The 24,982-nt window shown below is 54.9% G+C and overlaps 1 protein-coding gene across 2 annotated transcripts in view; it reads left to right on the top strand.

Annotated features, from left to right (window-relative positions):
* STX18 (syntaxin 18) overlaps nucleotides 1-24,613 on the top strand; it is a 100,931-nt gene extending 76,318 nt beyond the window's left edge. For both annotated transcript variants that reach the window (XM_045182607.3, XM_024573606.4), the window contains exons 6-11: nucleotides 9,057-9,172; nucleotides 11,389-11,477; nucleotides 18,657-18,715; nucleotides 19,854-19,923; nucleotides 23,087-23,167; nucleotides 23,818-24,613. In XM_045182607.3, coding sequence (XP_045038542.2) covers nucleotides 9,057-9,172; nucleotides 11,389-11,477; nucleotides 18,657-18,715; nucleotides 19,854-19,923; nucleotides 23,087-23,167; nucleotides 23,818-23,913 — 511 coding nt within the window. In that variant the 3' untranslated portion in view covers nucleotides 23,914-24,613. The remainder of the gene's footprint in view (nucleotides 1-9,056; nucleotides 9,173-11,388; nucleotides 11,478-18,656; nucleotides 18,716-19,853; nucleotides 19,924-23,086; nucleotides 23,168-23,817) is intronic.
* The last annotated feature ends 369 nt before the right edge of the window (nucleotides 24,614-24,982 follow it).

Genomic DNA, 24,982 nt, shown 5'->3' with positions numbered 1-24,982 from the left:
TCGGTAAGTGTTGTCAGTGACTGGGGATGATGATGATGACGACGACTAAGAGGAAGAAAAACAAGAAACGATGCTAGGTCCGTAGCAGTGAATTTGTCTTCTTTTACAGCTTAGCTCTGTGGAGGCAGCGTTGACATCTAAAGTCGCAAGCCACGTAAAGCGCACATCGTGGTGATCCGACGTGCGTGAGCACTGTGAAAGGGTTCCTGCCCGTCTGGTTAATTAACACATCCGTTACCTTACACACGTATCTTTAAAAAATGACTGGCCAGAACATTCAAGTTCTCCTCTCTCAGTGAATTTCATTTCTACAACACAGCGTTACCGGCTGCACTCCCCATGTTTTACCTTAGACCCTCTGAACTTACTCATCTTACAGCTGAAAGTGTGTGCCCTTTTACCCCCCTCTCCCCATCTTCCCCACCCTGGGTTGTCTTCCTCTGCCCGCAGCTGGGGCCTCACTCCTAGCCTGGAAAGGCCTCGGCACACTGGCCCATGAGCCAGAGCTAGCCGTTTGCCTGTGTTTATGCAGCCCGTAAGCTAAGCATGGTTTCTGTAATTTTAGAGGTTTTTTAAATGAAAGAAGAAAAAGAATATGACGCAGAGATCACATGTGGTGTACAAAGCTTAGCATCTCCTGTCTGGTCCTTTACAGAAAAAGTGTTCAGGCCCCTGGCTCGGGGGCAGGCTCTCCGAGGTGAAGGACCACTTCCGTTGTTCATTCTTTGCCGTCCTTGGGGACTGAGGTATATTCTGCTGCACAGGACACGTTCCCAGCCTATGCGGCAGGTGACCCACTGCAGCAGTGGGATGACACCTGAACTGGCCTTTTCCCTGTACCAGAGCTGAGTCCACTGGTTCACTGCCAATGTCAGGGGTTGCTGTATATGTTTCTAAATGCTTACTCTTCGTTTCTGTATGTGTCTGTTAGCAGACCAGGACCAGACAGGTCCTTGGTCTGGTTCTGGTGCGGGCACTGCGCTGTGAGTACCGCTGGCCTGAAGAACTCCTAGCACCTAATGAACACTGGTGCAGCCAGTGAGTGGCTGACGGTGCCGGTGGCTCAGTCTTGGGAGCGTGAGACCGTTCTTACTCTGTGGGAGTGCACAGTCCCTGTGCCTGAGCGGGCACCTCAGCGTGAAAGCCACTTTCGAAATGACTGTGCTATCGTCTTGTATGTCCAATATATCTTCTTTCTACCTAGAGCCTTCATTGGGGGCATAAAAGAAGTTTGGAACCAGGGGTAGGAATACTTTCTCTTGTATTTGTATAGGGCTTTATTTAAGGCTTACGAAGAACTTCTCCCACATGTTTTTTTGTTTCAAAACTGAAAAATCTGCCTCACCCTCTTTCCTACTTCCTTTTGTTCTACCATTTTAACTAAAATCCCAAAGTTTTCCAAATAAGGGGCCTGGAAACATGTCGGCCAGGTGGAGACTCTGTTGATTGCGGTTATGAAATGCTCTGCCTTCAGTTAGAGAAAGTGATTTAAATCAGCCATGGGGTATAAACAGATCTTTCTGGGACTTTAAAAATGGTTCCTTTTCAAATTCCCTTCAACTAGACAATTTGTAATTTCCCTGAGGGATTTCAGTAGACATTCTGTGTATGTAATTAGATCTGTTTTTATCCCTTAAAAAAAAAAGCACCGAACTTTATCTAAGTCTGCTGCATTGCGGGCTTCCATTCACTTTAAATGGAAAACCAGCACATTAGCAACTCTGCACAGAAGGGATGACAGCCGTTAAAAGAGCCCTTTATTTAGAAGTCAATTAAGGGAGACTTCCGGTCAAGATGGCAGCGTAGGCAGACATGGCTCACCTTTTCACACAAGCACAGCAAAGTTACAACTAAAATATAGAACAACCATTACTCAGAACTGCCAGAAATCAAGCTGAATGGAAGCCTGACAACTAAGGAATTAAACCATCCAGACGGGTAGGAAGGGCGCAGATGCAGAACATGCTGCTCTCTCACCTTCGTGTGGCAGATAGAAATTCAGGAGGGATAACTCGGGATCAGTCCCAGCCCCACACCAGGCCCCCCAGCCCAGGGTTCCAGTGCCAGGAAGATAAGTCCCCACAACTTCTCGCTGCAAAAACCAGCAGGGAATGAGTTGGTGGAAGAAACTGCCAGAACCCCAAGCAGTTTCTCTTAAAGAACCTACACACGGACTCACCTACTCAGACTCTCTCCCTCTGAGCTCCAGTGCCGGGGTGGCAGTATGAAGGGCACCAGTGGCACATGGGGAGAGGCTGAAGTGTCTGGCATTGGGGTGAGCCATTGTTCCTCTTCTGAGCCCTTACCCCGCAGAGCCACTGAGAGATGATAGGCTGGTGCTATACCTGAGATTCCTTCAACCTGACTAATGTTTGACCCAGTTTGGAGGTCCCTAGAGACTCCACCCCATCCAACGTACAGGCCCACCCAGGCTGCTTTTCTGTTTGAATAGCTGGACTTGGCTCAGCTCATACTGCACAACTTCCTAAATCCTCTCAAACAAGCAGCAGCTGGCCTCAGTGATCCCCAGGATGGGCACTAGCACAAGCCAGCCTAGATTCACAGCTGGGCTTCACCTGGGAATCTCCAAGCCCAGCACAAGTAGCAGCCCTCTCAGACTGCTTTATAGCTCGGGCAGGGTGGCCCCAGGCTAAACGCAGGTGGGGCCAAGACTGACCTTGGCCTGTACCACCTGGGAAACCCCAGGGCCAGCACACCCAGTGGACAGCTACAGACCACATCAGAGCACTAACACCCTGCCCCTGCACAGCTGATCCTCCACGGAGAGCAGAGGTTGGTGGTCAGTGGTCACAGCCACTCCTTGCAGCTGACTGGCCTGGGTAAGTCCCTCCTATTGATCTGCCAACAGCAACCAAGACTCACTACAGGGGGAGGGTGTACTCAGCCCACACAAAGGGCGCACCTTGAGTAACCAGCTTGGGTGACAGGGGAGGCTGTGCCACTGGACCCTGCAGGACACCTACCACATTAGGCCACCCTACCAAGACAGAATCAAAGCAGCTCTACCTAATACATAGAAACAAACACAGGGAGGCTGCCAAAACAAGGAGACAAAGAAACGTAGGCCAAATGAAAGAGCAGATCAAAACTCCAGAAAAAGAGCTACATGAAATGGAAATAAGCACTCTATCAGATGCAGAGTTCAAAACACTGGTTATAAGGATGCTCAAGGAACTTAGGGAGGACCTCAGCAACGTAAAAAAGATCCAGTCAGAAAGGAAGGATACACAAATTGAAATAAAGAACAATTTAAAGGGAAACAACAGTAGAGTGGATGAAGCTGAGAATCAAATCATAGATGTGGAAATAAGGAAGTAAAAAAAAAAAAACAGAACAAGCAGAAGAAAAAAGAATCCAAAAAAGCAAGGATAGTATAAGCAGTCTATGGGAACACTTTAAGAGGTCCAACATTTGCATTATAGGAGTGCCAGAAGGAGAAGAGAAAGAGCAAGAAATTGGAAATCTATTTGAAAAAATAATGAAAGAAAACTTCCTTAATGTGTTGAAGGAAAGAGACATGCAAGTCCAGGAAGCACAGAGTCCCAAACAAGATGGATGCAAAGAGGCCCTCTGAGACATATCTTAATTAAAATGCCAAAACATAAAGAGAGAATCTTAAAAGCAGCAGGAGAAAAGAAGTTACCAACAGGGGAGTTCCCATAAGACTGTCACCTGATTCCTCAAAAGAAACTTCTCAAGCTAGAGGGGATTGGCAAGAAATATTAAAAGTCATGAAAAGCAGGGACCTACAGCCAAGATTGCTCTATCCAGCAAAGCTATCATTTAGAATCGAAGGGCAAATAAAGAGCATCCCATACAAGAAAAAAACTAAAGGAGTTCGTGATCACCAAACCATTATTATATGAAATGTGAAAGAGACTTACTTGAGAAAAAGATCAAAACTATGAACAATAAAATGGCAGTAAATATATATCTGTCAACAATTTAATCTAAAAAACAACCTAAGCAAACAAGAAGAACAGGACAGTATCATGGATACGGAGAGCGTTTTGATGATTGCCAAATGGGATGGGCGTGGGGGCACCAGGTGTAGAGGAGAGGGGATTAAGAAGTGCAAATAGGCATTTACAGGATAGCCATGGGGATGTGAAGTCCAGCACAGGAACAATGCTGGGGGGTCGGGGAGGGATGGCTGGAGGGAGTGGTGGGTGCTGGGTGGAGGAGGGTAAGGGGGGAAATCAGGACAAATGTAATAACATAACCCATAAAATAAAATAAAAAGGAAGTCAGTTAAGCCTTCCCCTTCGTGAGCAATCAGTGTGCGGCCCAGGAGTGGGGCAGAGTGAGGTGGGCACGTGCAGTGGTGGGGAGCGAGTTTCCCAGAGCAGGTCAGATCCTTCCCGAGCTGCGGGGCTACAGCGAGGAGAGGGCATGTGCACGTGGGGAGGGCTGGTGGTGGGGATGGCGGGTTGACTGTACACAGAGGGACTGGTCAGATAGTAAACACCGCGAGGGCAACGGGAGCCGGGTTTCTCACTGGAGGAGAGTGAAGGGAAGAAGCCAGAACAGACCCTGTGGTGCTGGCTGGGAACGGAACATACCGGTGTGCACTCGCGGCTTGCAGTTTCCATAGATACACATGTGGTTGTAAATGTGTGTGCACAGGTGTGTTCCTTGCAAGACACATATATGCAAGACATATGCAAATATATATGAAAATATATACAAGACACATGCATATATTTTCTAGCACTGGCCACCGAGAGGGCCTGGGACCGGTGATGCCCCAGTGGCAATAAGCGCACGTAGCACTCAGGTCTTGGCTTCTAAATAGCAATTTCAGCTGCCAGGAACCAGGGCTCCTTGGAGAAATGGCTGATTCTGGGGCAGGACAAGTATGAAATGAGCCTGTAACACTCATTTTATAGGCTCCGGTTGTAACACTTGCACCAGAAAGCAAGGAACGTCTCAGAGAATGATGGGAGTGTGCAAAAGGACATGAGCCATTTTGCAGGGGCTTCTACTGGCCAAACTGGAGACAATTAGAGCATCCAAGTAAGTGGTAGTAGCAGGTTATAACCCACTGGACAGAATGGGACATCATGAATCCATCTAGCTAGAAATAAATAAGTGACCCACTTGAAAGTCTGAAATTGTTCATTACCTAGTATCCAAGCATCCCCTGCCCCAGGCCTTACTGATTACAAAGTGGGAGGGAGTGACCTCTGGGTGGGGAAGTGGGGCAGGCACTGCCTCCATCAGGTGGTCCCAGTGAGCTCCGACGCAGCAGGTCAGAAGCGGAAGCGGAAGCGAGAAGAGTGCGCAGAGATACCTCCTCCTTAATGCAGAGACATGTGACCTGAATCCACCCACAAGGAAAGGCCGGCCAGACTCAAACTGAGGGTGGCCTACCGGGTAACAGGCACAGCACCTCGGGGTCAAGGCCGGGGGACTCCGGGAGACTGTAGGACCATTCCAAGCCGAAAGAGACTGAGAGAATGACAGGCGCAGTGTGATTCTGAACTGGGCCCTTTTGTTTTAAAGGACATGATTGAGATAACTGGTCAAAATAGAGCGAGGTGTGGGGGAAGGACGGGGGAGCTCCCTGCTGTGGGTCTCCTGACTCTGGCAGTTGCGCTGTGGTCGCGCACAGGAGCACTCGGGTCTAGGAGATACTGAGACACGCGGGAGTGGGGAGGGGGGCGCTTTGGGTTGGCAGCTCTGGAGAAAGGGCTCGCTGTTCTCTTCTGTGTGTGGTTGGTTCACAGCCAGATCAATGTTAAAAACGCAACACATCATCTCACACATGCTGGAGTGGTTAAATAAAAGTGACACGTTGGGGAGGATGTGGAGTGACCGGAACTCTCATCCAGGCTGGTGGACGTGTTAAATCATTCCTTATAAACAGCCAAGTAAGTCTCTAATGTTCAACGCCCGTCCTCTGACCCAGAGCGTTCACCCCTGGGGTCCTGTGTCCAGTACACTTCCGCTCTCTCTGCCTGGCGAGGTCTTCCTCTTTCAAGGTCTTGCCTACACCATCCACCTGTGAAGCCCCCAGTAACTTCTACGCTCTGATCGTTGGTGAAGTACTTAACACTGTAAGTGCTGCTTTTTTTTGGTCTGCCATTTTATTTCGTCTTTGCAACAACTTTGAGTGGTAGGCATCACTGGGAGGGTGCTGGGAGCCAGGTTTTCATCGTCAAAGAAGTGGGAAGGGGAACGCCAGAATGCACCCGTGTACCTCTCACCCGTACGGTCCGTTCTTGACATGGTGGCTCTGATGCGTTTGGAGTCTGTCTTGGCGCGTACAGCGGAGGGGAAGGGGCCTTGCTGTCCTCGTCCCGTGGGACTGCCTGTTTGTCCCGGCCCCACTCACTGCAGAGTAAAGATCTCTACACAACTGACTCTGTGAACGTTCTGTTTCATTTTCACGCCCTGACATCACGCTTTCTTTTTTAGGGTTTTCCTGGCTATTTTTTGACTCCCCTCCCCATCCCCACCACATTTTATAAACAGTTTCGAACGTGCGGCCACGTCGGAGTTTACATTGTACACTCACTCACCTGCCAGCTGCGCGCTGCCATTCCCGTCCTGCTGCCCTTGCCGCGTCACCGGTCTGCTTCCAGACGCTCACTCAGCCTGCGGGCCTCGGTGCGGCCGGCGCGCACGCGGCAGCTTCTTGACCGGCCGCTGTCTCGCGTCTCGCGTGTGTTTCACAGTTGCCTCTCCCGCTTCGGAGTGGGATCCCGTTGTGTTTGTAGCTTAGGGAGAGCCAGCGTCTTTGTGCTGTTTGGCTTTTTCATTTCTCTTTTCTCTCCAAGAACATAATACACTTTCTTGTTCATTACAGTATTTTTTTTGTATCTCTTAAGAACATCTTTTAGTTTTTCGCATATGGATTTTGGACTTTTCTTGTTAAATTAGTTTATGCTTTGGTTTTTATTTTATTTTTTTATTGTTAGTTTATACCTTTTGTTCTGGCATTGCAAATGGAGTTTCTCTTTCGTTGTACCTTCCAACCGTAAACCAGGTGCTTTGGATGGAGGCTCAGTCACTGCCCCCATCACTGTTAGTGGGGCTGCGGTGAGTGTCCCGGGACTGCATCCCGGGAGGTATCTGCATTTTCCAAAGGACGAGGCCTCTGTCCCCTCCCCTGGAGCCTGAGTGGACCGTTGCACCTGCCTGGGCCGTAGAACAGGGCCAGAAGGCCAGTGTGTGGCTTCGGAGGCTGAGGTGTGAAAGGCGTGGGAGCTCCTGCCCCGTCTCTGAGACCTCTCCGGGTGGGCCAGCCGCTGTGCCAGTCACACACCCGGGCGGCTCCCCCGGCCGTCAGGCCCTCAGGCGAGGCAGCCCCGCTGCCATCCGCTGCTCTGTGTTGAGAACCCCCAGCAAGGCAGCTCCCGGACCCCGGAGCCCAGACACACTGGTAGGTAGAAAGTGGTCCTTGCTGTGCCGAGGCACTGCGTTTAGAGTGGCTTGTGACTCGGCCTCAGTGACCGGGACACTCAGGAAGATCGGCGTCACAGGCACCTTTGGAAACCGTTGGTGGTGTAGAGGAATGTTTCCTAAACAGCTTTTCTTGGAACTCGAGGCTTTTGGAAAAAACTCCATGACAACGGTCTCTGTGGTCAGGGTGTTTGGAAAAGACATCCTTTCGGAAATTCAAAATGCACTCTGCTGTAGCGCAGGCCCTGCGGAATTGGGGAGCAAAACAGCCATATGTGTGGACTCAGCTTTCTCAGACTGACGTGGCCTCGGAAGTCCCTTCTCAGGGCATGTGTGGGGGCCTGCTCTCCAGGGAGTGCACATGAGGAGCACAGCCTCCAGGGCCAGGTGCCCCACCAAGGTGACGCCCCAGCCCAGCCACTTACGACCTGTGAGCTGGGCAGGGTTCCTCCTCTGCAACAAGGTCATGAACACTAGCACCTGCCCTCTGGGGATGGTGGTAATGAGTAAATTTGTCCTTACGAAGTGCTTAGAGCATACTAAGTGCCCAGTGCATACTAAGTCTCCGTGCATGTCAGCTGACACTGACCTCACCCTCATGTGTCTTTACGTGGCCCTCCCTGTTCGAGGTCTGGCTGCCTACTCCGACGACCTGCCACAGATCTCTTTAGCACTCTGCCTACAATCCCGTAGCACTGTGGGTTCCAATGAAGCCGTTACAAGGCCTGGCGTGTCATAACCGAGGTCTTTTGCCTCGTGTTAGCCTTGTACTGAAAGTGATAAAGCGTCCGTTCCTTCAACGCATACCTACTAAGCACCGAGGGCCAGGCACCCGTCTGGATCTGGACACAGCCCACATGGCTCCTAGAGTCCCAGAGCCTGCCCCGAGCGTGCGCCGAGGGGGGCAAGACAGACAAGAGACAGGTGAGCGATGGACAGGTCATCCCAGACTGTGGTGGCTGCACAAAGGAGGACAGGCGGGCGCTGCAGTGCAGAGCAACAGGAAGAGGGTTTTTTTGAGGAAGGGAGGTCGGAGAAGGCCTCTCCGCATAGGTGCGAGTGAGCCTCGCCCCGCAGGTGGAATGCCATCTCGCCGTGGGAGGGGCCTGGAGGCAACACCAAGTGTAGTTCCTGGGAGAAGCTGGTTCCATCCAGTGGGTATTTAAGGTCTTGTACTTCTACATTTGAACCACTTCAGGACATCACTTACCCATGTGTTGTGTAACGGGCGTGTGTGTGTATTCAGCAACACTTCGCATTGGTGGGAAACAGCCAGCTCTCTGGATGTGTTGAACTAGGAGTAGGCGGCCTGTGCCACCCGTGTGCTGAGCGTGGCGTCAGTGTGTGGGATGCGTCCTGTGCTCTCCCCTTCAGCCCACACTGGCCACGCTCCCCCTGCGCGCTGCGGCCGGGCATGTGCAGTCCTCGCCCTGCAGGCCGTGACTGCAGGGCCTTGTAATAAGTGCCCGCTAGAGGCATGTCAGGGCAGTCCCTGGGCCTAGAGGCGGTCGCTCTGCTCCCCGTAGAGGGCACAGAACAAGCCTGCCGGGGTCACGTGGGGCTCCCTTCTGTTGTCAAAGTGGAATTTGGTTGCTTAAGTAAATTACATGACTGCTGATTATTTTTAGATCCAAGCTGGAACCAGAAGCAAATCCAAAGACCAGAGAATCCATGTCCTCTGAGAAAGTTTCACAAGATCCTTCAAAAGAGCCAGAAGAAAAACCTGCCCCTGAAGAACATCCAGGTGTGACTTAAAATCAGAACCTTGCCTTGCATCCCTTCTTCTCACCTGTGGGCACAAACACAAAGCAGACAAGAAGGCACCGGTTCGGGACACCGTGTGGTGTTTGTACTCACATAAAGCCAAAGAAACTTAGCAGCAGCCTTTCTCCCGTCACAGCGGACCTTGATGGCTGCTGCTGGGACAGGGTGGGAGGACTCCCCTGTCACCTGGAGACTGGCAGGTCCAGGAGAAAAGGCCTGACAGTGTCGTGCACCACAGGGTAGCACTGGAGACTTAGAAGGAGACCTTGGAGGTCTCTGCCCAAGGGCACTGCCTCCCTGCCCCCAGTTTCGGGGCACTGCCCTGTGTTCTGGGGCAGCGGGAACCCATGAATACTATTCAGGGGCCAGGAAGCGTGGAGAGGAGCCAGTAAAAAAAAAGCACTTTGTGTGAAGCACATGTATGGGTGGGGGGTGGGAACTAAGGTTGGAAAGGCAGGTGGGGCCAGACCGCACTGAGGGCCCTGGGTGCAGGCCCAGGCATCTGGCCTTGTCTGCTGGCACTGCCGTGCGGGGTCTGGGCAGAGACTCGCAGGTGTCAGCATGGCCCCCAGGGGTACACAGGTGAGTCTGTTTGAATGCGAGTTCCCTTAACTAACCCTTGCCCTTTGGCTCAGAGATGACTTATGCTTGCTCCTGGGACGACTGATGTTTGTGTTCCTAACTTTACGTTCTTAAAAAACGTAAAAGCAAGAGCTTGACAAGGATGCCATAATGAGGTCCCTTCGGAGACAGTGGGCTCTGGGGCGGGGGCGGCCTGAGTGAAGAAGAGCGCAGGTGCTCTCACTGGGAGTGTCATCTCGAGAAGCTCCCCGTCCGTTTCCAAACATGCTTCCAGCCTGTCTCCTACAGATATGTCTGTTGTCTATAAATTACACAGATATTTCACATGTGTGCAGAGTATATAAGATTACATGTAACTATGTCTTTTATGAATTCCATCACAGTTCTGGGGGGGGAAGCCATACAGCTAGCTTTTAAACACTCGCCAAAGTCGCAGGCGACGTGGAGATGTTTGGTCATGATGTGACCCGGGTGGCCATGCCCCACCATGGCCTGCCCGGTCAGCCTTCTCTAAATTAGTGCTATCATCGTGCTGCTTTCCCTGGTCAGTCTCAGAATAAAAGCTCCGGACACGGTCCATCTCCCGGGTCGGAGATCAGCTGTGGGAAATTTCCTGAGATTGAGAAGAGAAGAAAAAAGCAGCAGTACCTGCCTTTGAGTCCTTGACAACCCACTGACCAGCCCAGAGGCACCACCCACTGAGACACCAGACACACAGCCACCTTTAGAAACAGACCCCATCGCAGCCTCCCCTGGAGGAGGAGCGATCCCTGACCCCTTCCGTGCACCTCCCCCATCTTCCTCATGAACCGCACCGGCCAGGCTGCTCTACCCCCGCCCTGGGTGGCACAGCCGCGTGTTAGGACCTGTGTTTAGATCGTGACCAAACAGGTGTGGTGTTAAACTGTCCATGTGCTGCCTGCCAGCCGCTCACGCCAGAGGCCTGTGCTGGGGTCCGCCAACACGTGCACAGCACCGACCGGCACCCACACCGTGGTCTGGGGAAACCGAACAGCCGGAGGCTGTCGCTGTCGGCGGGGCTGTGGTTATGTAAGAACAGTGGGCGCTCACAAGGGAGCACTGCGCAGTGACTTAGAAGAATGGCGTGGGTCTACGTGGGCCCGCACAGGACAGTCTCAAGAACAGACCGTGTGAGTGCTTAGATGAAGCCCCTGAGGCCATGTCAGAGCGTGACAGAGGCTACCTGTGGGAACGGAGTGGGTCAGGGGCAGTGTGTCCCTGCACTCCGTGCGTGTGTGTGCGGCTTTCCTCAGTGAAAACGCCCAGGCATTTCCGTTCTTCCAAAAGCAGAGGGAGGGGTGCGTGTTTTGAAGTGAAATACTTGGGAAGGCCGGGCTGGAAGAGGTGCCGAAGTCAGCGCAGTGCTGAAACTCTGCCCAGGCCCCTCACGCCGCCCTCCACATGCAGGCTCACACTCACACACACAGCGACCAGGTGTGCACATGCAAACCCGCGTGCGTGGTGCACAGACGCGCGGGCCTGAGCGCTGGCCGGTATTCACTGTGAGCTTCCTTTCCTTCCACGCTTGTCGTGTGTCTGCCTGGTCTGAGGGGAGTATTCTGCCTTCTCCTTATTTTTAATTTCTTTTACCAGAAAAGATTCCGACTGAAGCACAGCCCGAGTTGGGAACCTGGGGAGACGGCAAAGGTGAAGATGAATTGTCCCCAGAAGAAATACAAATGGTAATGCTGTTCTCTGCCTAATGGTTTGTTTTTAACTAGTTCCAGCAGGAGTACGCATTGAGTAGGAGCTCACCCTAAACGCCCTTGCCCCGATCTTTACACCATGCTTTAAAAATTGTAAATATTTTAGATGCAATTTGTCCACTAGGTTTCCCTTTTTTTAAGATTTTATTTGTTTATTTTTAGAGAGGGGAAGAGAGGGAGAAAGAGAGGCGTGATTGCCTCTGGTGTGCCCCCTACTGGGCCTGGCCTGAAACAGTCTTGTGCCCTGATTGGGAGGCAAACCAGCAACGCCTTGGTTCACAGACTGGCTCCCAGTCCACTGAGCCACACCAGCCAGGACTATCCACTAGGTTTTCTAATTCTTTGTATGCTTTACATACATTTTAAATTTATAGTAACATAATTAACAAAGAAATTGCCTTGGAATAATTTTAGTAATATTAGTATCTTTTCAGCAGCAGTGAAATGTGGTCAAGACTAAGTGGTCTTTCGTAACTGTTGCTGTGGCCCCTGTTGGGTGCGTGAGCCGCAGGGGTCACGGCAGCATGGAGAAGGCGTAAGCAGCAACTGAAAGTTGCACCTAACTGCTTCCCTTGCCTCCTTGGCTCCCTGTCCTCTGGTCGCCATTCGCTCTACTCTGCCAGCTTGGGGTGGTCTCCAAAGGGACCAGACAGAGTCGGCAAGAGCCCTGCCAGCCCCGACAGCAGGGTGGCTCCTCTGGGTGAGGGTGTGAGGCAACCAGGCAGGACCTGGCCACCGGGGGCGGGGCCACCCTCCGGGAGCTCTGCCCCTCCCTTCAGAACTGAGAAGCTGGCTCCCACACCGCAGCGCCTGGGGGTATACTGGACAGCGGCTGGTGCCTCAGTCTGCACTACAGTCTGCAGGTGACAGAACTTTCCAGTACGTGTTCTCTCCATGCCAGTCTCAATGTTCACAGTAAGAGGTGGGGGGGCATGGCTGTCTCCTTTTAAGTTCAGCAAAAAGCAGTAAGGGTCCTGCCCACGGTTCCCTCGTTGTCCAGGGGCAGCATTTAGGACCACTCAGGGGGCACGTTTCCACCCCAGGTCCTGATCAGGAAGGGGAGTGGAGCGTCGCGCCCGAGCTCGGCCGGCTGAGGACGGGTCCGGTCTTTGCCCAGTGTGAGCCTCCGCAACAAAGCCACTCGTGTGGCGGGGCTCTTGCTTTTCCCTGTTGCCCTCACACCTTGTAGGACTCACATGCCACATCCTCAGAGTGGCCCTCCCCGGCCACCCCACCGTGACTTTTCCAGGACTTGCTGTGGAGGGGTCCCGGGAAAGAGCCTGTGGAGCCTTCTGTGGAATAATAAGCAGAGCCAGCTTGGACGTTTGTGGGCTAGGATACTCCTGAGCTAAGGAAATGACACGGATGCCTTCGAGTAGCCTGCCAGACCCTGCCTTCCTCTCCAGCGTCTCTCACCTTCCAGAATGCACCCTGTGGCAGAGCGCCTGCTCGGTGCGCCCCAGGCCCAGCGGAGGCGTGGGGAGAGCCTCGCAGTGTGGAGGGTGGCTCGCAGAAGACTGCGGCCAGGCTCCAGGTAGCCACTGCTGCCCCATCCAGTCGAGAGGTGGTGAGGGCCTTGGACAGAGAGGGGTGGAGATACAGACTGGCCTCGGTGATCCTCTGGAGGGCAGTAGGGGTGTGAGAAAGGGTGAGAAGGAGAAAGAGCCTGGAGCTTTCTGACTCGGCTCAGCAGGATGCTGGCCGGCAGGAGAGGGTGGGCAGGCTAGGGTGGCCAGGAGGCGAGGAACCTCACCGTGGACAGGTGTGAGTTGGAGGGCCGGCAGGAGATTCCCTGGAGGTGTCTGCTGGGTGATGGGAGACGTCTTTCTGCTGACTGTTGAAACTGTGTGCACAGGGGGGAGAGAGGGAGCAAGGACACGACCCTGGGGACACCCCACTGGAGGGCCAGCCGCAGCAGAGAAGCCACAGATGAAAGGAAGGACAGTTAGATCCCACCCCCTTCTTATGGCAGAAGTTTCTTACCACCTCACAGCATTTCTTCAGTTTATACAGAATAACTTTATTAAGGGAAACGATGGGTCACGTTCCCCCAAATAAGGAAGCCTGGCCACATGTCTTTGCGGGAGATAAAAAGGTGTATATAGCTCAACCTCCTTGTTTTGAAAGAGCACATTTGTGTTTAGGCAGAACTTGCTGGCTGTTGAGGACTTTTTAACGCTCTGCACCACTCTTCACAAAGGCAGGAGCCCGAGTAACAGGTGTTTGCCAGCAGACCGGGCCTTTCTCCTGTGGGCTGGGCAGTGGCGAGCAGCAGAGATCCATTAACCATCCCAGATGCATGTCTGTGAAGCCTCTGGGTGGGATTGTGGTGGGGGCGGGGGGGGGGGGGGGGCCCACCTGGAGAAGGGTGTCTGGGACCCTGGTGCCTGGTCCCTTGAGAGATGACGAAGGAACTCGGGCTTTAAGACTAGACAGAGTTGGTTGAGTCTTCTTTATGTCATTTACTGTCTGTGTAATTTGGGGCAAGAAAACTAGCCTCGCTAAACTCGGATTAAGAACCCTCAGCCTCACGGACTTGCTGGGAGCGCAGCACTAGGTGTGTGAGCACCCACGGAGTGTGGGGCGTGCTTCGCCTGCTCAGCAAGTGCCGGCTCCACCCACGGAGACGCCGAGGGGGCTCCGCTCTGCTGCGGACCCGCGTGCATGTGGACAGGGCTCCCCCGACACCTGTGGAAAACAAGTGGCCGTCTCCTTGGGCCTCTCCCTCCCTGGTGGCCCTGCGTGCAGCATCTCGTGGTCCTGCCCCAGCAGAACCGTCCTGTGAAACCCGCCTCGCCCATTCCCGGGAGGGCCAGCCACTGCGGCCTGGCCGTGTGGTGCCTGGAGCGGCCAGACCGGCCAGCGCCCTGACCTGTCCTGGGTCCCTGCGCGTGGCCCAGAAGCGGCGGCCATGTGCAGCACTTTCGTGACAAGCCACTTACGTCCAGCCAGCGTCCTTCTTAATTGGGGGAGACAGCCGAGCACCGTGCCTTGCAGACTGCCTGCCCGAGTCTCATTTCAAAGACTTAACTCTGAAAATGAAGAGGAAGAAACCCCACAGTAGTGGTTTTAAATGGGAAGTGTTGTAGCAGATTGTGGTCCTACTTCATAGGCACTGTTTTGGGCGTTTTCCTCGGGGTAAAATAACCACGTAAGCCCTGTAATGGCAGTTTAATCCATCATTTCACTCACAGGGCCGTTGTCACACGTTCCAGAGTGGTTGCAGATTGCTGTCTTATTTCCACAGCGAATTCCCATCTATAACTCATGACACAGGAGCATTAACGCCTTCGATTTGATATAGGCAGGTGTTTTGTGGTTGGGCCAAGTGCGACCAAATTGTTTCTGACGTCTCATTGAAGAAACGCCTCCTTTTCCGAGTCCGTGGCTGTGTTAATATCCCGGGCAAAGCCAGCTGCACTTATTGATGTATTTCTTAGGATAATTTTTAAGGATGCGAATGTGATTTCTGTTCTTAAATCTGTATGAAAGGTGTCCCTACCCCCTGTCCCCTGAGGCGGCCCAGGAAGCACCAGGTGGCCGGCCGGCAGGGCTTGTGCTCTGGGCAAGTCCAGCTCCTGCATTGAGAACAGAATTGGTGGTGGGAGCGGGTGCCGGTGGGGCTCAAGGTTGGGGTCGCGGAGCCACAAGTGTGAGGGCATTGGCACAGGAAGAGCCACGTGGAAGCGCCCAGGGAGGTACCTGCGGTCCCTGGTCTTCACTCAGTAGTGGCTCTAGGTAATGCAGGTGCTGCTCCTGGCCTCCTCTTACACTCAGAGGCCTTCACAGCAGTGCTTTCCTTTAAACAACACTGAGGAGGGTGATGCTGGAGAAGGGTTTCCGTAACCACGTGTTTACAGCGTGCACTTGGGTACACCAGTGTGCAAACCCTTCTGCGGGGCCCTGTTTGAAAGTCTGGCCGGCGTGTCGCCTCACACTCGGTTCGCACACTGTGCACCGGCACCGCTGAGCTCTGTGGTGCTCGTTTGGGGACTGAGGCAGGCCCCGCCACACTGAATGCTCCCTGGTGCTGGACACTTACTCACGTGCGAGGCCTGCCCCGAGGGAAAGCGCCGGACTGTGGTGTGAGTCCTAGGCAGAGAGTGGAGTGGGCTGTGCGGGAGCCCACCACGCGGGTGGGCTGGCTGCTGTGCTGCTGGTAGGGCCCTGCTCGCTCACCTCCTGGGCTCCCTGGCCCCTTGCCGGTGGCTGGGGTGTTGGGGAGACTAGGGCAGGTCTGTCCTCCAGTGGGCCCCCCGGAGATGGGGCTGTGTGCGCATTTCCTGTGCTGGGAGAGGGGACTACCCAGAGTCCCCAGGGCCCTCCAGAATTTGGAACCAGAGGAGTGGAAGGGGCCTTTGGAGCACTTAGGGACTCATTTTGCAAATCTAGAGTCTGACAGTTAAGTCACGAACACGTGGCAAGGGCTTAATGTGAGCCAGGCATTCTGGTCAGCAACGTGCATTCATTAGCCCCTGTCTTCTTCCTAACAACTCCGTTAATTACTGTTACTATCCCCATTTTAGTGTTGAAAACAGGCAGACAGGTTAGGTCAGCTGCCGAGTCACTCAGCTTAGAAGGTGAAGGAGCCATCCCTCCCCACTCTCAGGACCAGGTAGAAAAGGGTGAAAATCATCACATCTGTTGACAAGGAGAAACCCACAGGCCACAGGAAAGGCCAGTGACTGGCCCAGGGCCACCCAAGGAGTTCGTTCACGAGGCCCTGGGCATCGGGCTGCTCCCTGCTTACCGGGCAGGTGAGCGGGGTGCCAGTGGGTTTCTGGTCTGCTGAGCCCTCGCTTGCCTACGGGAAACGGTTTTGTTGTTTTCGCGGCCGCAGCCCATCGCAGCCGCCCGCCCGGGAATGGCAGCTGCTCTCCCTAAGGCTGCTGGCCCTCATCGCGGTTCCATCCCTAGGCATTTCTTTCCTCCACTTCCGCGGGGGACTCCTGCTTCGCAGGTGGGTGGGAAGGCAACCGGAGCCAGAATGCGATCCCACTCCTGAGCTTGCGAACAGGAGCCCTGGACTGGGGGTCACTGGGGGGCCAGAAGGAAGTGCACGGTGGGGCGTTGGAGCGTGGGCTCCTGCTGGGGAGGAACAAAAAGGCTTTGTTCCCAGGAGCATTCCAGCCATTCATCACCTCAAAGCTGAGTTAATTTTGTTTAGGAACAGTTTAAAAGCAGGAAAGGGCTGTGGATTTCAAAGGGCAGGGCTGTGTTTTGTCATTAGAAAAATTCAAAGGAAATGCCCCCTGCCAAAAAGGAAACAACAACGAAGTAGTACCTGCGGGGTCCGCCCAGTGAATTAGCCCTACCTGCGGAAATAGTTGTGTTTTTCCTGAGATACCAGACTCTTAAGGAACTGTTGACAATTAACAGAGCTGGTCCTTTCAAACTCAAAAGTGAAATTTTTAGTCTCTTAAATGGCCTTTGTTTGATGCCTAATTAGAGGCCCTGGCGGCCTGGGCAGCAGTAGCCCTGCAGGGAGCTGCCTGGCACTGCAGCCCTTCCCAAAGCTTTGCCAGCCCCCCGGTTTTCTGACCCAGGGGGTCTGGGCTGGACTGAGACGTGTCCAGGGTCAGGACCAGGGTACAGAGAAGAAGGGTCACCAGCCCCAGGAGGGAAGGCAGGTCCTGAGCACGGGTGAGCCATGTGCAGGGGAGCGTACTGGAGAGAGGGGATGAGAGGGGATCATTCCTTCTGATCCGATGTGCCCAATCAGCAGAATGTCCCTCTGCTGGGCCTGAGGGACCCATCGGACCGCAGACAACACAGCACCTCAGACTTGAGCTGTTGGGTGAAGGGACAAGGCAGCATGCGATAGTGCAGATTGCTTTGACCAAGGAGTGGAGGACAGGTCGAAGGAGAGAGAGTAAGGGTGGGACTTGACCACAGGGAAGGAGTGAATGCAGCTAGCGCACTAGGCAAAGTGCAGACAGGAAGGGAAGGCGCCGGGAGGAGAGGGGCTGCAGGAGGTGAACAGAGCAGAGAGGAGGGGTGCAGGGAGAGCCGCAGAGGTGCAGTGGGGCTGGTGGTCATCAGGCGTTTTGGAGCCATGGTCTTCCTCCATTGGTGCTTTGCTAAGCAAGTGGTGACCAGACCTGGAGGCGGATTGCAAAGCCACTGGCGAGCAAGGGACTTGCCTCTCTGTCCCCCACACTGCCTGGCAGAGTGTGCCTCGGGGAGTCTGTGGGTGTGACCACAGCTTTAACTGACGTGAATGAGAGATGGTGTGTGAGGCTTCTCCAGAGTTGGGGACAGGCACAGCTTGGTGGGAGGCAGAAAGTGGTTCCGTCCTGTGAGGTTTTCAGAGACGTCAGGCCAAGGTTGGAAACATGAGAAAAACCTCGAGCTCAGGGCCCAGGATGGTGTCGTGGAAAAGGCGGCATTTGCGATGGGTCCTCAGGACGTGGGAGAGGAGAGGAGCATGTCTCTGGCTGCCTCGTGTTCAGGGAGTCGAGTGGGCCTGCTCCAGGAGTTCTGTCTGTTGGGCCCTGTCAAGGCGAGGATGGCCAAGAGCAGCTGCCTGCCTGCCAAGCCACTCGGCGCTGACGAGCTGCCCGGGTGACGTGTCGAGGGGGCTGTTCTTACCCAGGCTGAGCCCTGAAGCCTGGTCGCCAGGCTGAGCACCAGGTCTCTGGCTCCTGGGCTGCTCTGTGCCTGTGGCTCGGCCGAGGGCAGCTGTGAAATCAGGTGTGTCCCTGTGCAGCTCTGCCACGTCCTTGCTCTCGGCAAAGCCAAGCTGCTCACTGCTCCACTTATAAAGAACAGTCCTGGAGGCAGAAGGCAAGGGCCCGTGGGAGCCCCCAGGGGAATGCGGGTGGGAGCATGGGCTGCACCTTCACTGTGGTCTCCCAGCCGGCCACCAGAGTCAGCGCTGGCCCTTGAGCTCAGGTGCATGGGGTGGAGCGGCCCAGCCAGCAGCAGCCTGCCTTGTGGGTGCACTTTCGTTTTCTGGCTGAAGCAGATGTTTTCACGCTAACAGCCAGGGGCTTCCAGAGTGCCCCTCGCTCCGAGCTGGAGCAGCTCCATGGTGAATCTGGAGAAGGGACCAGAGGCTCCTGTGCAGGCGTAGTGCTGGGCCCGTGCCTTTGGCTGCGTCACTTTTGAGACTTGAGCTCAGTGTGATGTCGTTTTTAATGTGTTTCCTCGCAGTTTGAACAAGAAAACCAGCGCCTCGTCGGTGAAATGAACAGCCTGTGTGACGAAGTGAGGTAAGGGGGGCGGGGAGGTCGGGGGGGCTCCTTTGCAGCTTCTCCAGGACCTCGGGCCTGTCTTCACTCACTCTGCTGCCCAGGCACCCACCCGTGGCTCTCAGGCAACATGCAGTCCCCCGAGCAAAGGGCAGCAGCCACCTGCAGACGCTCCCCTGGGTCTGTCTCCCCGACCCCCAATGAGTCACAGCACAGAAGGTGAGGGCCCCTGCTGAACTGCCAGCAGCCCCTAGCCCTAGGACTGCCCAGCCTTCAGAAAGGAAGGCCCAGAACCCTCACTGTGGAGAGAGCACGTCCCAGCAGAAGTGAGTCCTGGGCGCTGTGCCCACACCGCCCTGGAGACAGAGCACAGACCCCCTCCCGCATCCCCGAGCCGCCCAGGCTCCTCCAGCCAGTCCCTGCGAGGCAGCTGCTCCGCTGCCCTCGCTCCTCCAGCTGAGCCTCCTGCCCCTAGCTGGTTCTCCTGGGCTGGGCGCTCAGCCCACTGCCCACAGCCTCTCGCCTCCTGTCGGCTGTCACTGAGCATGCCAGGACAGCGGCTCACTCTGGCGCCCTTCTAAAGGCCCACCAGCCCAGCACCCACCCCTGCTGCCCCCCACTTGGGGAAAAGTGCCAACCTCAGATACGAGGTTTGCAGAGAGCATCAGAGGTGGTTTCTCTTCCAACACAGTTGGTTTCGGTGGTAAATGCACCCTTTCCATTCACCTGCTGAGCAGGAACGCAGCTGGGGTGGCAGTGCTCTCCCAACACTCCCATTGGACTCCCCCATGAGTCACTGCGGTTACTAGTCTAGGGACCGCCTCCAAGGCATTGCCTTCCTTAAGGGGTGGGGGCGCGAGGCCACGTGCTCCTGGCGCCTCACAGACTCAGAGGCAGGGGCGTGGGTCAGCTGACATGGGAGGGCGGTTTCCTGGCAGTCCAGAGCACCCCACTAGGCTGGGAGACATTCGAGGGGAACTGCCCATCTTCCGTCTTCCTCCCCAAGCCTGATGTGGTTTCCCTGCTCTCGAGGATGACGTGGTGTGCCCCCTCCCTCTCACACACACCTTCACTTGAAAGATTTCTTTAGAAATGTGTAACGTTCCTTTTAAGATTATCAAGTACTAATAGTTAATATGTAATCTATTTTTTTATGAAGGCAAATTGAAGGGAAAATGGTTGAAATTTCCAGACTCCAAGAGATATTTACAGAAAAGGTTTTACAACAGGTAAGAAAAACAAGACCTGTTTTAAGTTCTAGCTTAAAGAGGAATATTCGAAGAACTCGGGGTGCTGCTTTTTTTTTTTTTACATTTTACTTTTTTTTTCCAATTTTTAAATTCTTATTGTTGTTCAATTACAGTTGTTTGCATTTTCTCCCCATCTCTCCACCCCACCCCAGCCAAACCCACCTCCCTCCCTGCTTCCACCCTCCCCCTTGGTTTTGTCCATGTGTCCTTTATAGTAGTTCCTGAAAACCCCTCTCCCCACTGTCCCCTCCCCACTCCCCTCTGGCTATTGGTAGATTGTTCTTAAGTTCAATGTCTCTGGTTATATTTTGTTTGCTTTTTTCTTCTGTTGATTATGTTCCAGTTAAAGGTGAGATATGGTATTTGTCCCTCACCGCCTGGCTTATGTCAACTTAGCATAATCCTCTCCAGTTCCATCCATGCTGTCACAAAGGATATAAGCTCCTTCTTTCTCTCTGCAGCATAGAATTCCATTGTGTAAATGTACCACAGTTTTTTGATCTGGGAAAACATATTTGCCAATGATACCTCAGACAAGGGTCTGATATCCAAAATATATAAAGAACTCACATGACTCTACTCCAGGAAGACAACCCAATTAAAAAATGGGCAAAGGACTTGAACAGACACTTCTCCAAGAAGGACATATAGAGGGCCCAGAGACATATGAAAAGATGCTCAGCATCACTAGCCATCAGGTCACTTCTGAAGCTGGCAGATGTCGCAGCTGAGTTCCCTGGGCCGGGCTGGGGGGGGCAGTGCACATGCACAGAGCTCTGCTGGCAGAGCCTCTCAGGCATCTGGGGCAGCTCTCTGCATGGACCCGAAGGCTGGCCCAGGCCCTGAGGGCCGAGGACCGGGCTGGGGAGGCGCCTGGATCTAGGCTCTGTGCACCCCAGCCAGCGGGGCAGCCTCTCCCAGCTGCGGTTTCCCATCTAGAAAACAAAGAGGCCCTTGCTCAAAGTCCAGCGATGGCGCACTCAACACGCCCGGCTGGCACCGTGCCTGATGGGCAGCAACTTTTTATTTATTTTTTTAACAATAACTAAGGGTAAAAACTTAATAATAAAAACTTTTATTGATTTTTTGAGAGACGAAGGAAAAAGAGACTATCGATGTAAGAGAGAAGCATCGATCAGTTGCCTCCCATACCTGCCCCAACCGGGAACTGATCCCACAACCTTTTGGTGCACGGGAGGGTGCTCCAACCAACTGAGCTGCCTGGCCGGGGCGGGTGGGAGCTTTACACGAGCCTGGCCCACGGTCCCCCAGGTGTGCCGCCCTCACGGGAGTTGTCCTCATGGATTTCCATGGCGGGTCTACCTCCACTTCTGAGATTCTTCTGCCCAGTAACCAGCAAGATCTTCACAGACCTGATAAATTTGCCCTTTTGTTCTCAGCCCCCACAGACTGTGGAGAGCTTTGACGGAGAAAGTCATTTTTCTCCACCGTTAACTGGACTGGTGGACTTAAGATGCTGTACTCACAGAACTTCCCCTAACCACACAGCCAAGGTCAAACTGTAAATGGGCACCTCAGGTCTGACGGCAGTTTGGAAGGCCAGGTTTCGAGGAGTCACCCTTTGTCACAGCCCATGAGGCACTATCCCAGCAGGTGTAGCTCAGCCTGTCCCGGAACCCTGACGGTCCTCAGCTCACCACCCGGCACCCAAAACAGTGACGGGCGATGCCTCCCTCTCAAAGTCAGGGCTTGTTTCGAGAGGTGGCTTGGCCTGGTTGAAGTGCAGAGGCCAGGGACCGTCACACAGCCAGCCCCCACCTGGGCTTGCTGTCACATTGTGAGATCTGGGGCTCTCCTGAGTCCCCTCCCCCTCTGCGAGCTGGGGCTGATGTCCCACCTCCCTGAGCTATTGGAGAGGAAGTGCCTGGCTCCCCCAGCGTGGCCCACTGTGGGTCTCGGTACCAGTGTGGCTGACCTGGGCTGCTCCGTTTTCCTGGTGCAGCAGGGAGCTGCTGGCAAAGGAAAAACTGCACCCCAGCGCATCTTACGTGGTGGCCGCAGCAGCCTCCGGCATTTCAGGTTTCCACTGTCGCTTATGCTCCCATCTCTGCCCAGCCACCACAGAGAACCTGCCCTGGGCTTTCAGTCTGGAGGGCAACTCTGCTCGCAGGCAGCTGCCCCAGTTCTGCGCCTGTGCCCCACTGCCCCACCACCCAGCAGTGCACGGGTGGGGTGGGGTTTGCAGAGCACAGGCTGGCGCTGCCCCGGCTCCTCGGGCGTTTCTAGGCCTGAGGAGAGCTGTCTGTGTCTCGGGGTTTTCATGCTGTTGTAAGGGTCTCATAGGGACAGTGTCTGTCAGCTCCCACTCGGAGCCCCTCCCAGAGGATGAGGGCAGACAGAGCAGCTGGCCCGTGTGCCCTTGGCCATGTGACTTGGAGGCTAAAGGCTTCGCTGCTCTGCAGCACTGGATCACCCCGGTTTCTCCCCACACCCCCACCATACACATCCCCCCACCCGCCACCCCCCCACACACACACACACTCTTCTCACCGGAAGGGAGCCCACACTGCTGCCCTGACCCCAGCCTGGGTCCTGGCACCAGCGCTTACCGGCCAGGTGTTCCCTGGGAAGACCAGGCTCCCCCTTTGGAAGCTTCCCAAGTGTCTGGAGTAAATGCTCTGCAAACATCCTGCACCCCATTTTGAGTGCTCCATTCTACCCTTTTTCTTAGAGGCAGCCAGCTGAGACAGAGCACTTTTTTGAAGCTAGCACACGTGTTTAAAAGCACATACATCTGAGCTAACTTTTCTAGGCTTCACAAAAAGCAAATGATACTGGAAGGGACGCCCCTGGTGTGTGGTGGCCACTCTGTCATCAGCAGCTCTTCTCTTTACCTGGCAGGTGGCACTGGAGTGGATGGAGAGGACCTAGGCACTGGGGGCCAATCCCAGGCCTGCCGCTTGGTGGCTGTGACTTTGGGCGACTTACTAAACCCCTAAGCGCCCTAAGTCCCCCTTTTGTAAAATGGTGCATTGCCCGCCTCTTGGGCGCTGTGAGGGTTCCTGGGTTCAGGTGTGTGAAGCGGCCCTTAGTGCGCAGCAGCTGCCGTTTGGACCGGGGGGGGGGGGGGGGGGGAGGCACAGGGGAAGTGCTGGTGTTCATGTGCCCTGTCCTTCCCCAGGAAGCTGAGATCGACAGCATCCACCAGCTAGTTGTGGGAGCGACAGAGAACATCAAGGAGGGCAATGAGGACATCAGAGAGGTGGGTACCCTTTGGGCCCTGCGTCTGACCTGGCGCGACCCTGAGTCAGGTGGGAGCATCATCCTCGCCAGCAGGGCTGCCTGAGAATCTGCGGGGGCCAAGCCGTGTGCTGGGCAGTCCCAGTTCGTCCCTGCCCAGCCCAGGGCTCTGCAGTTGCCAAGGGGCAGTGGCTCACCTCCTTGCGCAGGAACACGGATACTCTCGGCAAGCATCTGACCTGCTCCCTAAACCCAGGGGTGGGGCCCCAGCCAAGGGTTGGAGCCCCAGGTACCGTGTGGAGGCTGCCAGAGCCAGGTGTTGGGTGACCTTTTCTCTGAGTGAATCCTGGGGTTGGGCTGACAAAGGACTGTCCCTAGGCCACCGCCATCGCACTGCCAGGGACACCAGCCAGGGCAGCCGCGGTGCTCGGAGTCTGCATGCGGTGTCCGCCCTGGCACAGAGGGAGCCCTCTCCGGGGTGTGGGGGTTCCCGGGAGAACAGTGCAGGGGCTCCAAGTGGGGGCTGGCCGGGAGGGCAAGGCCGCCCCTTTGTCTTCAGTGGGTTTTAAACCGACATTTGGGTTTTGCTTAATGAACAGCCTTCTGCTGAGGGGAAGCACAGGGTGCAGGGGCGCGCCCACCCCGGTGCTAACACCTGTGCTCTGCCCCCAGGCCATTAAAAACAACGCGGGCTTCCGAGTGTGGGTGCTCTTCTTCCTGGTCATGTGCTCCTTCTCCCTGCTCTTCCTCGACTGGTATGACAGCTAGGTGCCCAGCGGTCAGCGCAGGCGTGGTCTCTGCCTCAGCAACGGCGCGCGGTCGGGACCAGCTTCTACAGCAGTCATTTGGGGGGAGGGGGGCTGAGACAGATGCAATTCACAGAAGGGACACCCAAACCCATTATTAGCTAAAACAGAAAACAGCGAACACGGGCTGGAAGTGGTCAGTGTGGCAGCAATCACGGGGCAAGGTGGACGAACGGGAGGGGCCGTCCCTGTGTCTGACCAGAGGCTGCTGTGCAGAAGCCCCCGGGATGGCCCAGCAGGTCCCCGCTCTACCACCTGCCTCAGGGGCTCAGAGGAGGCGTGACCTGCCCTCTGAGGCCCGACTTCCTGCCTCTGGGCCAAGGAGTTTCTATTCCAAGAAGGAAGGGGCCCCCGAACCAGCCTGTGCCCCAGCCCCTCAAGGAAACGTGATGGGAATGCCCACTTGTGGAAGCACAAGACACCGGAGCCACATCACGCAGTGTGTGCTAGTGGCCACGGGGCCACCTCGGCATGGGCTGGCCGGCCCTGTGCTGCTCCCTGGGGAACACGTGCTGTACAGGGGCCCCTCGGGCAGCCACGGGGGCCCTTGTGTCCTTTATGTGCCCAGAGAAAGTGTCTGGAGTCACGTGTGAGTGAACTGACCGTCAATAAAGGACCTGTCTGCTAGGAAACACGTGTGGGGCTGGCCTTGGCGCCGTGACCGTGTCCGTAGGCAGGTGGGTGCGGGACACCTTTCCACAGGCAGGCACCACTGTGTGTGCTCCCCACAGCTCCGCAGCGCGTGGCCACACTGTGCGCACACGCACACTGCCTGCGGTCGCGGTCCGTGTGCAGAGGCCCTCGGTGAGGAAACACGGTCCGTTGGAGAAGCGCGTTCGGGAGGCAGTACGGAGCTGGCCGAGGCCACCGTGCCTGCTCGCAGCGGGCCTCGCACCGCGCCATTTATTTTTGGTTACTTAGAAACAGGGAGACTCCGGACACGTCTGCCAGAAACAACACATTCAGGTAACGGGGGAGAAAACGTCTGAGTATCTGCTCTATTTAATTGTCTTACACGTTTAGTTATCTAC

The sequence above is a fragment of the Desmodus rotundus genome, chromosome 4, assembly GCF_022682495.2.
Source record: "Desmodus rotundus isolate HL8 chromosome 4, HLdesRot8A.1, whole genome shotgun sequence".
Classification (NCBI taxonomy): Eukaryota; Metazoa; Chordata; class Mammalia; order Chiroptera; family Phyllostomidae; genus Desmodus; species Desmodus rotundus.
Note: the sequence above shows the minus strand (reverse complement) of the source record. Positions and strands in the feature narration are given on the sequence as shown.